Raw genomic sequence first — 14,814 nt, 5'->3', positions numbered from 1 at the left:
CGCTGCTGCGACTTCTCGGACCGGGCCGCGGCGTCCCCCCGGTCAGAGCGGGGGACGGGCCGCCCCGACAAATCGGCGGATCGATGAGTGCTCCAGGAGAGAAGACGGAATTTCCGGAAACCCGGTTCGTTTGGGGCGGGAAACGGTCCCGCCCATTCCGTCTCCTAGCGAGCGCTCGAAGGCGACGCGGCGACGCCGCCTTCCCGTCCCCGGGGCGACTCCCCGTAAGCCAGGCTCCGCGCCTCCTCTTCGGCGGCGTGGCTCAGTGGAAGGAGCCCGGGCTCCGGAGTCAGAGTTCGTGGGTTCGAATCCCGGCTCGGCCGCTCGGCGGCCGTGTGACTTCTCGGCGCCTCGGTTCCCTCACCCGTCAAATGGGGGCGAAGAGCGGGAGCCCCACGTGGGACGACCCGATTCCCCCCCCCCCGGCCCCCGTGTCTCCCCCGGCGCTCAGAGCGGTGCTCGGCGCAGAGCGAGCGCTTAACAGATACCGACGTTACCGTTATTATCATCTTCTTTTTAAAGGATACGAGCACCTCGTACCTGGAGCTCCCCCCGCTCCCGGAGTACGGGCTCGCCGCCTCGCCCGGAGCGGAAGAGGAGGCGGACGACGTGTTTCTCGTTCGGGCCCGGGGGCTCCCCTGGTCCTGCACGGCGGAAGACATGCTCGACTTCTTCTCCGGTAGGCGGCGGCTCGGGGGAGGAGTGGAGACGTGCGGCTCGGGAGCGGGGTCCCTGGCGGGCGGAGGAGCCGCGTCCCGATCTCGGTTCCGCCGCCCGCCTTCCGCCTCGTCGGTCGCCTGGGGGTTCGGCGCTGTCCGATCTGATGCTGATGATGTCGGTGTCCGTTAGGCGCCTGCTAGGTGCCGGGGGGAGATCCAGGGCCGTCGGGTCGTCCCCCGGGGGGCTCCCGGGCTTCAGCCCCGTTTGACAGATGAGGTCACTGAGGCCCAGAGAAGCGAAGCGACTCGCCCACGGTCACCCGGCTGCCAGGGGGCAGAGGCGGGATTCATTCATTCATTCATTCATTCATTCATTCAATAGTATTTATTGAGCGCTTACTATGTGCAGAGCACTGTACTAAGCGCTTGGGATGAACAGGTCGGCAACAGATAGAGACGGTCCCTGCCGTTTGACGGGCTTACGGTCTGATCGGGGGAGACGGACGGACGAGAACGACGGCACTAAACAGCGTCGAGGGGAAGAACGTCTCGTAAAAACGATGGCGACTAAATAGAATCGAGGCGATGTACAATTCATTAACAAAATAAATAGGGTAACGAAAATATATACAGTCGAGCGGACGGGTACGGTGCCGTGGGGATGGGAAGGGAGAGGTGGAGGAGCAGAGGGAAAAGGGGAAAATGAGGCTTTAGCTGCGGAGAGGTGAAGGGGGGATGGCAGAGGGAGTAGAGGGGGAAGGGGAGCTCGGTCTGGGAACGCCTCTCGGAGGAGGTGATTTTTAAGTAAGGTTTTGAAGAGGGAAAGAGAATCAGTTTGGCGGAGGTGAGGAGGGAGGGCGTTCCGGGACCGCGGGAGGACGTGACCCGGGGGTCGACGGCGGGACGGGCGAGACCGAGGGACGGCGAGGAGGTGGGCGGCGGAGGAGCGGAGCGTGCGGGGTGGGCGGTAGAAAGAGAGAAGGGAGGAGAGGTAGGAAGGGGCGAGGTGACGGAGAGCCTCGAAGCCTAGAGTGAGGAGTTTTTGTTTGGAGCGGAGGTCGATAGGCAACCGCCGGAGTCGTTTAAGAAGGGGAGTGACACGCCCAGATCGTTTCCGTGGGAAGATGAGCCGGGCGGCGGAGCGAAGAATAGACCGGAGCGGGGCGAGAGAGGAGGAAGGGAGGTCGGAGAGAAGGCCGACACGGTAGTCTAGCCGGGATATAACGAGAGCCCGTAACAGTAAGGTAGCCGTCTGGGTGGAGAGGAAAGGGCGGATCTTGGCGATATCGTAGAGGTGAAACCGGCAGGTCTCGGTAACGGATAGGACGCGTGGGGTGAACGAGAGGGACGAGTCAAGGATGACACCGAGATCGCGGGCCTGCGGGACGGGAAGGACGGTCGTGCCATCCACGGTGACGGAGAAGTCTGGGAGCGGACCGGGCTCGGGAGGGAAGATGAGGAGCTCAGTCTCGCTCACGTTGAGTTTTAGGCGGCGGGCCGACATCCAGGCGGAGACGTCCCGGAGGCGGGAGGAGATGCGAGCCCGAAGGGAGGGGGAGAGGACAGGGGCGGAGATGTAGATCTGCGTGTCATCTGCGTAGAGATGGTAGTCAAAGCCGTGAGAGCGGATGAGTTCACCGAGGGAGGGAGTGTAAATGGAGAACGGAAGAGGGCCGAGAACTGACCCTTGAGGAACTCCGACGGTTAAAGGATGGGAGGGGGAGGAGGCTCCGGCGTAGGAGACCGAGAATGACCGGCCAGAGAGGTGAGAGGAGAACCGGGAGAGGACAGAGTCCGTGAAGCCAAGGTGAGATAAGGTACGGAGGAGGAGGGGACGGTCGACAGTGTCAAAGGCAGCAGAGAGGTCAAGGAGGATCAGAATGGAGTAGGAGCCATTGGATCTGGCGAGAAGGAGGTCACGGGTGACCTTAGAGAGAGCAGTCTCGGTAGAGCGGAGGGGACGGAAGCCAGATCGGAGGGGGTCTGGGAGAGAATGGGAGTTAAGGAATTCTAGGCATCGATCGTAGACGACTCGTTCTAAGATTTTGGAAAGGAAGGGTAGTAGGGAGATAGGACGATAACTGGAGGGGGAAGTGGGGTCGAGAGCGGGTTTTTTTAGGTTGGGGGAGACGTGGGCGTGTTTGAAGGCAGAGGGGAAGGAGCCCTTGGAGATCGAGTGGTTAAAAATAGACGTTAAGGAAGGGAGGAGGGCAGGGGCGACGGTTTTAAGAAGGTGAGAGGGAATGGGGTCCGAGGCGCAGGCGGAGGGGGTGGCGCTCGCGAGGAGGGAGGAGATCTCCTCTGAGGATACCGCAGGGAAGGATGGGAAAGTAGGGGAGGGGGTCGTTGGGGGGGGAGGGGAGAGGCGGAGGGGTGACTTTGGGGAGCTCAGACCCGATCGTGTTGATTTTCGTGAGGAGATAGGTGGCCAGATCATTGGGGGTGAGAGATGGGGGAGGGGGAGGAACAGGGGGCCTAAGGAGAGAGTTAAAGGTCCGGAACGATCGGCGGGGGTGACGGGCGTGGGTGTCGATGAGGGAGGAGAAGAAGCTTTGCCCGGCGGAGGAGAGGGCGGAGTTAAGGCAGGAAAGGATAAATTTGAAGTGTGTGAGGTCGGCTCGGTGCTTGGACTTTCGCCAGCGGCGCTCGGCAGCTCGAGCATAGGAGCGTAGGAGGCGGACGGAGGAGGCGATCCGGGGCCGTGGGTCAGTGGAGCGAGAGCGGCGGAGGGAAAGGGGGGCGAGAGAGTCGAGATGAGTAGAGAGGGTGGAGTCGAGAGCGGAGACCCGATCGTCGAGAGTGGGAAGAGAGGACAGGGCGGCGAGGTGAGGCGAGATGCTATTGGAAAGACGGATGGGATCGAGAGAGCGGAGGTCTCTGTGGGGCCGTAGCGAAGATCTGCAGGGGGAGGGAGTGTGAGAGATGAGGCAGGTGAGAAGGTTATGGTCAGAGAGAGGGATTTCAGAGTCGGTGAGTGAGGAGATAGCGCAGCGGTAGGAGACGACGAGATCGAGGGTGCGACCGAGTCGGTGAGCGGGCGCGGTACGGTGGAGGAGGAGGTCGGCGGAGTCGAGGAGGGATAGCGGGCGGGCGGCGGAGGAGTCGTCGGGTACATCCGTATGGATGTCGAAGTCTCCGAGGATCAGAGTGGGCAGAGAGAAGGAGAGGAGGAAGGTGAGAAAGGGGTCAAGGTGGTCGAAGAAGTCGGAGGTGGGACCGGGAGGGCGGTAGATGACGGCGACAAGTAACCGGAGCGGGTGGTAGAGGCGAACGATATGGGCTTCGAAGGAGGGGAAGGAGAGGGAGGGGGGAGGAGGGATAGTGCGGAAGCGGCATCGGGGCGAGAGGAGGAAGCCGACGCCTCCTCCCTTACCGGTGAGTCTGGGGGAGTGGGAGAAGGAGAGGCCTCCGCCGGAGAGAGCGGCGGCGGAGACCGTGTCTTCGGGAGAGAGCCGCGTTTCCGAAAGGGCGAGGAGGAGGAGAGAGCGAGAGAGGAAAGGTCACGGATGAAAGGTAGCTTGCCTGTAACAGAGCGGGGGTTCCAGAGGCCACACTTGAAAGTAGCTGTGGGTGCAAGGGGAGGAGGGGGGGAAGGGCGGGGGGAGGGGAGGGTTTGGATGGGAAGGAGGTGGCGGGGCCCTGGACGGGGAGAGGGGGATGAGGGGTGGCGATGGGACAGGAGGACTGGGATGGGGCGTGGGTGGGGAAGAGAGAAGGGGGGAGGGGGGGGAGGAGGGGGTTTGGTGGGGGGAAGAGTAGGGGGAGGGGGAAGAGGGGTAGCGCTGGTAAAGTGGGGTTCTAGGGCGGGAGAGGGGAGGGGGGGAGGAGACAGAGGAGAGAGCGGGAAAGAGCCGAGCGAGAGAGGGGAAGGGGAAGGGGAAGGGGAGGATAGGAAGGGGCGGGAGGGGGGAGGGGGGGAGGAGGGACATGGCGAGGCCAGAGAGGTGGGTGGCAGCACTGACAACGATAAACAGTAATAAACGAAATCGGTAATATAGCAACATGATACAATATGATACAATACAGTGGGATTCGATTCCACGACCTTTGACTCCCAGGCCCGGCCTCTTTCCACCGAGCCGCGCTGCTTCTCAATAACGCCGGTATCTGTTAAGCGCTTACCAGGTGCGGGGCGCCGTTCTGAGCGCCGGGGGGGAATCCAGGGGAATGAGGTGGTCCCACGTGGGGCTCCCGGGCTTCAGCCCCGTTTGACAGATGAGGTCACTGAGGCCCAGAGAAGCAAAGTGACTCGCCCACGGTCACACGGTTCCACTCAGACTGGGAACCCCCGGGTGGGACGGGGGACCTCGTTTAACCGCCCGATTAACTCGGATCGGCCCGGCGTCCGACACGGCGTCTGGCATCGCGTAAAAGTTCAGGCGGCATGGCGAGCCAGAAACGCGGCTCCTCCCCGTGGGCGGCCCCGTCCCCGTCGGGTCCCCCGGGGGCGATTTGTTTCTTTTCAAGGACTGCGCGCGGGAACCCCCGCCGGCTGGTGGGGTTCAGCGATTATTTCTAGATGACAGCGCAAGGTCACCTCAGAAGAGCACGGCCGGGCCTTTCTCGACCGACGATTTCATTGGCGGGCTAGGGTCGCCTTCTCGATAGGTTCCAACTGTGAGCCTTGGGTTTCCCATTCCTCTCCTAACAGGTTTTTCTGGCCGAAAGAGCTGCGGGAGATGGTTCTTTGAAAGAAAAAAAAAAAAGGAAGACGAGGAGGTTTTCCCGTCTGGCGTCGCTCATTCGGGTAGACCGCGAGCCCGTCGGACGGCGGGGACCGCCTCTGTCGGTTGCCGACCTGTTCATGCCAAGCGCTTAGTCCAGCGCTCCGCGCCTGGGAAGCGCTCAGTAAATACCATTGAATAAATACTGTTGAACGAATTCGGGTCGACCCGACTCCGGACCGGTCCAACTCAAGGTCTCGGCCCTCCGGCTCGTGCCGTCCTCCGGATGTGGGGCATCGTTAGAGAGGCCCGGTGGATTTGATTTTTTTGAAGGCGCTCGAGACCTCCCGTCGTCTAAACGATGGTTTGAACCATCGCCGTCGGCTCGGAGGGCCGCTGTCCCGTGCTCCGTCCGCAGCTGGAATCGCGTCGGGGATCCGCGGCCGTCCGCCGAGCGGTCCGACGGGTCTTGGTTCCTCCGGCGTCCCCCCCCCGGGCTCACGCCTCCGACTCCCCCCCTTTAGACTGCAACATCCGCAACGGGGAGAACGGAATCCACTTCCTCGTCAACCAAGACGGGAGGCGCAGGGGCGACGCGCTGGTGGAGATGGAGTCGGAAGAGGACGTGCGGCGGGCCCTGGGGAAGCACCGCCAGTACATGGGTCGGCGGTACGTGGAAGGTGCGTTGAGTTCGAATTCCGGCCACCCGCCGCCGGGGTCTCTCCGGCGGAATTCCCGGCCGCTGGGGAGGGAGAGGAGAGGAGGGGAGGGCGGCGGCCGTCCCCGCCAGGCGCGCCGGCGGCGTGGGACCCCCGCGGACTGGACGCCTCGCCGGGGGGAGGGCGAGGGGCACCGTCGCCCCCGGGGGGTCGGATAATGACCTCGGTGTTTGCCGAGCGCTTACTCGGTGCGGAGCACCGTTCTAAGCGCCGGGAATCAGGTTGTCCCCCGTGGGGCTCGCGGTCTTGATGCCCATTTTACAGATTGAGCTCCCTGAGGCCCAGAGAAGCGAAGCGGCCCGCCCACGGTCACACAGCCGACGGGTGGCGGAGCCGGCCTTCGAACCCATGACCGATCCGGGCGGCGGATCCGGCCGGCTCCCTCGACCCGGGGGCCGCGGGCCCCCGCTTCCCCGTCTCCGCAGAGAGCGACTCCGGCCTCGTCCGGGGGGGGGGGGGGGGGCGGGCTCCGGGCCGAGTCCCGAATCCCTTCCGGGTGGGGTTCTCCCCCCCGCCCACATCCCCGACCCGGGGTACCGGGCACGGGTGCAGAGGCTCGAAACGTGGACGAGCCGGACCACGGGGCGCAGCGGAGGGGTTTAAGATACATAGGGACGGGGCCAGGAAGAGAGACGCTCAGTAGTGGTCGTTGCCGTTGGCGTTTCGACCGCTAAAGGGACTTCGATGGGCCGGGCCCTGCCTGCGTTAAGCCCCGTGTTGAGGACGCGTCGGTCGGGTCGGACCCGGTCCCTGTCCCGCTCTCGGTTCGCGGGGGGAGGGCCGACGGGTATTTAACGCCCGTTTTAAGATGTGGAAACCGAGGGTCAGAGGAGGACCCGGGTTCCGATCGCAGCCCTGCACTCGTCCCCCGAGTGACGTAGGGCGAGTCGCTTAACCTCTCTGCGCCTCAGTTAGCTCGTCTCTAAAACGGAGGTTAAATCCTAGAGGGCGAGCCCCGTGTGGGACAGGGACCGCGGCCCACCGGATTCTCTTGTACCCGCCCCGGTGCTCAGGACGGTGCCCGGCGCCTAGTGAGCGCTTGGCCTAGTGGATGGCGCCCGGGCCCGGGAGTCAGGAGGACCTGGGTTCTAACACCCGCTCCGCCACCCGTCTGCTCCGTCGCCTTGGGCGAGTCACCGAACTTCTCGGTGCCTCAGTCGCCTCGTCTGTAAAACGGGGATGAAGCCCGTGAGCCCCTCGGTGGGACAGGGACCGTGTCCGATCCGATGGGCTTGTATCTGCCCCAGCGCTCAGTACAGCGTCTGGCCCGTAGTGAGCACTTAACGAATGCCGTTTTCTAAAAAGCGCTTAAATACTACGGTGATCGGCAGCGTTCATCGCTGTCACGGGCCCGAATCTCACCGCCCCGAGGCCGGAGATCATCCGGCGGCAGGCAGCAGATCACTAAAAGCGAAGGGTGAATCGCATAGAATTGTGCGGTGCCACCCTGGCGTGTCCGACTTTGTCGAGCGCTCGGTACAGCGCTCGGCACACGGTGAGCACTGGATAAATGCCATTGATTGATGGAGTGGTTTCGAGCCTCGGGTAGCTGGAGGCTTTAGGCGTGGAGAGCGTTTCTCCAGAGACGTTGCTAACGATAATTATGACATCTGCGTGCTTACTACGTGTCAGGCGCTATTTTAAACTCTGGGGTGGGTACGAGTTAACCCGGTCCCATCTCCGTCCCGGTTGGGGTTCACGGACCAAGGAGGAGGGTGAACGGTTGTGGGATCCCCATTTTTCAGAGGAGGAAACGGAGGCACCGAGGATTTGAGTGACTTGCCCTAGGTCCCCCAGCGGGGAGGCGGCTCTGTGCCGGGATGACAGCCGACGCCTCCGGACCCAGGCTCTTACCGTCGGGCCCCGACGCCCCTCGAGGGATGGCGGTTTCGGGCCCGGGACGGATCCGTCCCAAAGTCCGTCGCCTCGCTCTGTCCCCCCCCGTCCGGGTCCGCGGGCGCGTCTCACCTTGGCGCGTCTCGTTGGCAGTGTACGAGATAAATAATGAAGATGTGAACGCCTTAATGAAGAGCCTGCAGGCCAAGTCGTCCCCCGCGGTCAACGACGGGGTGGTCCGCCTGAGAGGCCTCCCGTACGGCTGCAGCGAGAAAGACGTCGTCGACTTCTTTGCGGGTGAGCGCGTCTGCCTCGGGACGAAGCTTCCCTTCCCAGCCCCCGTGGCAGACTGTGCTGAGCCATCCTCCGGGAGGGTCGCTCTCCCCCGGGGAACCCCCTCCCGCCCCGGACCCTCCGCCGGGCCGGGGGTGGGGCGGCTCAAATCGTGGACTTGTGCTAGTGATGGTGGCGTTTGTTAAGCGCTTACTACGTGCAGAGCACTGTGCTAAGCACCCGAGAGGATACGCGGGCCTCGGGTTGTCCCGCGTGGGGCTCACGGTCTTCATCCCCGTTTTACGGAGGAGGTGACGATGGCACAGAAAAGTTAAGTGACTTGCCCAGGGTGACGCAGCTGACAAGGGGCGGAGCGGGGATTTGAACCCATGACCTCGGACTCCCCAGCCCGGGCTCTTTCCACTGAGCCACGCCGCTTCGACTTGCGGGAACCCCGACGACTTTCCGGGCACTTTCCGGCGCACTCTGCGGTTCCCCGCGTGGGCCGGAGCCGAAACCCAGCCTGACTAGTCCCCGGAGGAGGGTTTCGGCTCTGGGGGAGACGGGGCCGCTAGCGAAGAAAGCAACCGGGATCGGCCAGCGGGAGAGACAGACAGCTGGACAACCGGGGTTGGGGGGGGGGGGGGGGGGGGATCAGGTGGTGTCTCATGAGGCTAACCCCGGGGCCCCTCTGCGCGTCTCAGGCCTGAATATCACCGACATCACGTTTGTCATGGACCACCGAGGAAGGAGGAAGACGGGGGAGGCGTACGTGCAGTTTGAGGAACCGGAAATGGCCGATCAAGCCCTGCTGAAACATAAGGAAGAAATTGGCAGTCGGTGAGCACTCGAAGGGGAGGGGAAGGGGGTGGGAGACCCTCCCTCCCTCCCTCCCTCCCTCCCTCCCTCCGAGGCCTAGCAGACCCTTCTGTTCTCCTCTTCCCCTCTGGGCCCTGGGATTCGGTGACATCCCCCCCGGGAGATTTTTCTAGAAAGTGGGAGTGCTGGGAAAAACGGAGCCCGCCGCCTGGCCTTCGACACCTCTCCCCTGGGTTGAGTCAGTCAGTTTATTGAGCGCCTGCCACGTTGGGAGCACTGATCCCTGCTCTCCCTCTCAGAGCGAGAGCTCCCTGCGGGTCGGTGACTGCGTCTCATCGACCTTTCTTGCGTCTGTCCCAGCGGCTGATCCGTAGCGAGCCCTCGAAGAGTGATGGAGTCACCGTCCTCGCCCCCGACCTTTCCCGGCCACCCTTACGCCGGCCCCGCGCGGTTTAACTTACGTCGGGTTTGGTGTCCGATCGGCAGACTCCCATTTCCGGTGTCTTGGGTGTTGCCGGTTAGGTCCCCCCCCCCCCCCCAACCCGCGCACCCCCGACCCCCTTTTCCTGTGATTTTCCTGGAAATTCAGGTACATCGAGATTTTTCCCAGTCGGAGGAGCGAGGTCCGAACCCACCTGGGATCTCACAAGGAGAGGAGAGCGGCCGCCTCTCCCAAATACGCGGCCAAGCTGGGGTCGGGCTTGGAAGAGCCTGAGGTGAGCGAGGCTCCGCGGCCCGTCACGACGTCGGAAGGGGAGAAGGAGATGGGTGAGTTCTCTTGTTCCGGGCCGACTCTGCTGGCTGCTGGTGGCGGGGGCGGTGGGTGGTGGAGAGCGTGAGAGCGTGTTGGGGGGGTGAGGGAACGAGGTTCGACTGCGGCTCTGCCGCTCGCCTACCGTGAGACCTTAGGCCGTTCACTTCTCTCTGGTCCCGTTTCCTCATCTGTCAGATGGGGCTTCGACGTGGCCGCCGTCTCTCTCCTCTTAGACTCTGAGCCCCTCGTGGGACCGTGGGGCGGTCTCCGAGCCGACGATCTCGTAGCTCCCCCTGAATTCAGAACGATGCTTGGCTAGTAGGAGGCGCCGAACAGACGCTCCACTTCTTCTAATCGCTTATCAGCTGTCGTCGTATTATCGACCCTTCTGGGCAAGCGGATTCTTCCCCTCTCTGCCCCCATCCCCCTGATCTTTCCTGTCCTCCCCCACCTCCCCGCCTGAAGGCCACGTGGCGCAGTGGAAAGAGCACGGGCTTTGGAGTCAGGGCTCATGAGTTCGAATCCCAGCTCTGCCGCTTGTCGGCTGTGTGACTGTGGGCGAGTCACTTCACTTCTCCGGGCCTCAGTTCCCTCCTCTGTAAAATGGGGATGAAGACTGTGAGCCCAGCGTGGGACGACCTGATTCCCCTGTGTTTACCCCAGCGCTTAGAACAGTGCTCTGCACATAGTAAGCGCTTAACAAATACCAACATTATTAAGGCCTCGCTCAATTGGAGGTTGACAAACGGAGTGTGACTCCCCCCCTTCCTTTTAGAGGCGGGGGCTCCGGCCAGACAGGGCTCTGCCCTGTGGACCGTTGGGGCTTGACGAGTCGTTCCCCCCCCCCGCCCCCCGACCTCTCAGCCCCTCAGCGCAGACCCGTGTACTGAGCGCTTGGGAAAACTCTACAGTTGGGAGACACGATCCCCGCCCTCAAGGAGCTTCCAGTCTAGTCGGGGAGAACAGTCCGTAAGCTGTTCGTTGGAGGGAAAGGCTGACTTCCGCACCGCCGTCTTCCCCCTTCCCCGTTGGCGGATTGGGTCGGGATCATTCACCAGCCATAACCAGGCTCGGGATGAGGGAGGAGGCGGAGCAGAGGGTTTCCGTCGGAGACCCGGCCCGGGGCTGGCTTTCGGCTCAGGCCCCCTCCCCGCTTCCTCTGCGAGACCCTTCCCCCAAGCAGCGGCTTGGATTGGAACCGGGTTCCATCCGGGGGGGGGAGGTCCGGCAGGCGTCGGCAATGCCGACTGTGCCCCCGTCTCTCAGGACTGCCCAAGGAGATGTCGGAGAAACCCCTGGAGCCCGTGGAATTTGGGACCGCGCCCTCGTTCCACTTCGTCCGTATGAGAGGCCTGCCTTTTCAAGCCAACGCTCAAGACATTGTCAACGTGCGTGGCAGTAAGCGCTGCGTGGGTGTCGGCCGGGACGGGCGCTCTTCGGGGGGGGCTCCGAGGGCGCCGGGCCCGGTTCAGGTTCACTCGGGGATTCTGCCGGAACGCGCCCGGCGGGTGGAGGGCGCGGGGAGAGGAGCGAGGAACGCTCTGTTGACACCTTAAGGCTGTTGGCGTGCCAGAGAAGACGGGGTTCGGTGCAGGCGGGCGCGGCCTAGTGGATTGAGCACGGGCCCGGGAATCGGAAGGACCCGAGTCCTAATTCTGGCTCCGCCGCTCGTCTGCCGGCTGACCTCGGGCAAGCCGCTTCGCTTCCCTGTGCCTCGGTCACCTCATCTGTAAACTGGGGAGTGAGACCGGGAGCCCCGAGGGGGATACGGGCTGCATCCGATCCGATCGGCTTGTATATACCGTAGCGCTTAGTACGGTGCCTGGCATGTGGTAAGCAGTTAACGAATAACAGGGAAAAAAACAAAGAGGTACTGACGTTCCCGGGGTGAATATGGTGCCACGGGTGTTCTCCTCAACGCGGGGTCCCGCCGGCTCGGCCCCTCCGCTTTCTAGGAGCCCTCCAAGTCCTTGGGCAGTGAAGGAATGGAGGAACATTTCCTCAGAGCTGGATGGTCAGGTCAGGTGACTAACTTGAGGAGCCTACGGAGAGAGGGGTTCGGGGTGAGGAGGAGGTGGATTGGAGGGGGGCCGCTGGGCGTGGCAGTTGGGGGCCGACGGGGGACGAGTCTCTTCCCTTCTCCTGCGGCCGTTTTGGAGCCGGCGCTCAGGAACCCAGATGGCTTTTTCGGTCCCAAGGGCAGGGTCTGTTGGCACCGGAGGGACCGGCCGGTAGCCTCCCCCTGGAGAAGCCCGGCTCGGATTTCAGGAGGAGCCGAGAGGACAGGAAGTGAGCCGGGTGGGTGTGCGGTTCCTCTCCCGGTACGCAGGCCATCCGGGCGGAGCAGAGCCTTGTCCCCCGCGGGCCCCGAGGCCACCCGGGAAGAGCCCGAGTCGGCCGAGGGACTCGGAAAGCACCGGCGGCGTCCTCGCTGGGGCTCCTTCCGTTCCCTTCCGTCTGCCTCGAACGTGGGCCCCGGGAGCCGGGGAGCCGACCGGGCCCTGACGACCGTCCCTGCGTTCTGGTTTAGTTTTTCTCGCCCCTGAAACCCGTGAGGATCACGATGGAATACAGCTCCAGCGGGAAGGCCACCGGGGAGGCCGACGTGCACTTCGAGAGCCACGAGGACGCCGTCGCCGCCATGGCCAAGGACCGGTCCCACGTCCGTGAGTGGAGCCCGCCCTCCTCCCCTCGCCCCTCCCGCCCCGGCTGATGGGGTCGGCTCTGTAGCGGGGAGTCTGGGCCGTGATGGATGACAAGCAGGCCCCGCTCTGAGGGAGGGAGGGGAGAAGCAGCACGGCCCAGTGGATGGAGCGTAGGCCTGGGAGTTAGAAGGACCCGGGTTCTGCTCCCGGCTCCGCCGCTTGTCTGCTGCGTGACTCTGGGCAGGTCACCTCGCTTCTCTGTGCCTCGGTTACCTCTTCTGTAACGTGGGATTAAAACCGTGAGCCCCACGCGGGGCAGGGACGGTGTCCCGCCTCATCAGCTTGTACAGTTACAGAGTGCAGCTCCTGGAGCAGAGTAACAGATAGCGTTTCAAGAAAAGAAAGAGGGCCTGTGCATGCAGAGCTGTGACTCGGGAATCCCGGTTTAGCGGGCTGGTTGCAGCTTTGCAATTTCAGGCTTTCAGTCCTGCCTCGGGGCCGGATATGACGGGACGCGCGGTCTGTATCTTTGAGGACCGCGGGGTCGGTTTTTCTGTCAGCACGTCTCCAAGGCACCCTTATCGGTTTCCTTTCCAGAGCATAGGTATAATCGAAACTGTTCCTGAATTCGTGTCCGAAAGGAAAATGAAGCTTCCGCGGACACCGGGCCCATCCACAGCGGTGACGTCGAGGTAAACTGAAAGGGAGAGGTGTGCGGTGCCCGTGAGTACGGAATGGGACCTGGGCTTTTGGATTGCCACGGGCCCAAGGGAAGGGCGGAGATCAGCGGGGAATTTGGCAAGTGGAGAGCCACGCCATGGAGGGGAGTAGACCCAGAGGTGACCGGAGTCCCCGAGGTCGAAAAGACATTGCCGCTCCCCGGATGGTCAGGCTCACCTTCAGCCGGCGAGAGCTCCCGTCCTTCGTCTGTCGGCCTCGACCCCCGCCGTCTGTCTCTTCGCCTTCTCTCCCTGCGATCCGCGGCTCCTCGTCGGGGTGGTTCCTTCTGTGTCGGGGGAAAATGGCAGGCTTCCCCCTAACTCTTCCCAGGGAAGCCACGGTGAGAGGGCAAGGGTGGCGTCTCTAGAAAAATGCTCCCAGAGGCCGGCTGGACGCTTGGCCGGTTCGAGCTTCACTCTCAGGGGTAGGAGGCGGGTTGAGGAGGACGTCGAGGGGCGCGGCCACCCCGTCGGGATGCCTTCGTCGTCTGCGATGAACCCGGAGCCCTCTTCGTTCTTCCCAGGGGCCGGGATAACGTCTTTAACGTGGTCTTAATGTTGGTATCTGTTAAGCGCTTACTATGTGCGGAGCACCGTTCTAAGCGCCGGGGTAGACACGGGGGAATCAGGTTGTCCCACGTGGGGCTCACCGTCTGAATCCCCATTTTACAGTTGAGGGAACTGAGGCCCAGAGAAGTGAAGTGACTCGCCCACCGTCACCCAGCTGACAAGTGGCAGAGCTGGGATTCGAACTCGAGGAGCTCTCGGTCCGGGGTGGGCTGAGGAGCCTTGGGTCTCGACCTTAGCACGTTGAGATGCTGACGATTTGCCTGCGGGGCTGCGGGCTTTTCCTCCACCGTTTGGTCTCGGTTGCAGGGGCCTTAAATTTGCAGCCCGGATATCTGCCTCTGGAGCGATAATGGCCCAGAGCGGTCGACGAGTCAGTCAGTAGTATTTACTGAGCGCCTCTGGAATGCAGAGCACTGAATTCAGCGCTGGGGAGAGCAGTGAATTTCCTCTTGGGCTCGATTTTTCAGGATGAAGCAAAAAGCATATCATCTGCACATCTTTCCTGGAGAGGAAGTCCGGCGTTCCTGTTGACTGGCGGCGACGACTAGGGGCTAGGGTTTGGGCTTGGGGCTTTTGAGGGTTGGGTTTTTTTGTTTGTTGGGGGTTTTGTTTTGTTTTGTTTTTAAAGTTGCCTAGAAGAGAAATCCCAAATCTGGCTGCGTTCAGAAGTTTGAGTTTGGGGTGGAAATAAACCGCGTATGTCAACGTTTGGCTTCTGCTGTGCTGGATCTGACTGAAAATCCGATCGGTGTCTTTTAAGGAACACACGGCTAGGGGTGGGGACATTGGGTCGGGGAGGAAGGAAGGGGGCAGGACTCTGTCCCGATCATCATATTTCTCTGAAGGCTCTGCCTCTCCACGTCCCCGACCGTCCCGTTCTCACCGGTGACTTAGTACCGGGAGGCTTGGGCCCGTCTGAGGAATTCGGGACGGCTCCAAGGTGCCCAGCTGCGGTCTGGACGCCCCAGTCGAAACGGAGCCCGGGGCCGAGCCCACCCCGAAGCACGGGAGGCGACGGGCCGCCTGAGCTAGGGCGGCTGCGGCCCGTTTCCTCCCGGTGCCGTGGACCGTGGAGAGCCGGGTGAGGGGAGACCGGCCTCTGGGGAAGGAGAGAGACCCAAAGAGCACTGAGGCTCGTGCATTTGAATCGCACTCT

At 62.9% G+C, this 14,814-nt stretch overlaps 1 protein-coding gene across 1 annotated transcript; it reads left to right on the top strand.

The window, feature by feature from the left end:
- The first annotated feature begins 575 nt into the window (after positions 1–575).
- On the top strand, positions 576–14,368 carry GRSF1 (G-rich RNA sequence binding factor 1). Its single transcript, XM_029073984.1, has 9 exons — positions 576–679; positions 5,848–6,003; positions 8,032–8,175; positions 8,856–8,991; positions 9,560–9,738; positions 10,991–11,112; positions 12,255–12,390; positions 12,967–13,061; positions 14,126–14,368. The coding sequence occupies exons 1-8, from the start codon at positions 661–663 to the stop codon at positions 12,993–12,995; spliced, it is 921 nt and encodes a 306-aa protein (XP_028929817.1). The 5' UTR covers positions 576–660; the 3' UTR covers positions 12,996–13,061; positions 14,126–14,368.
- The last annotated feature ends 446 nt before the right edge of the window (positions 14,369–14,814 follow it).

This window comes from Ornithorhynchus anatinus, chromosome 10, assembly GCF_004115215.2.
Source record: "Ornithorhynchus anatinus isolate Pmale09 chromosome 10, mOrnAna1.pri.v4, whole genome shotgun sequence".
Classification (NCBI taxonomy): domain Eukaryota; kingdom Metazoa; phylum Chordata; class Mammalia; order Monotremata; family Ornithorhynchidae; genus Ornithorhynchus; species Ornithorhynchus anatinus.
The sequence above is the reverse complement of the archived record's forward strand: the minus strand, read 5'-3'. Positions and strand labels throughout refer to the sequence as shown.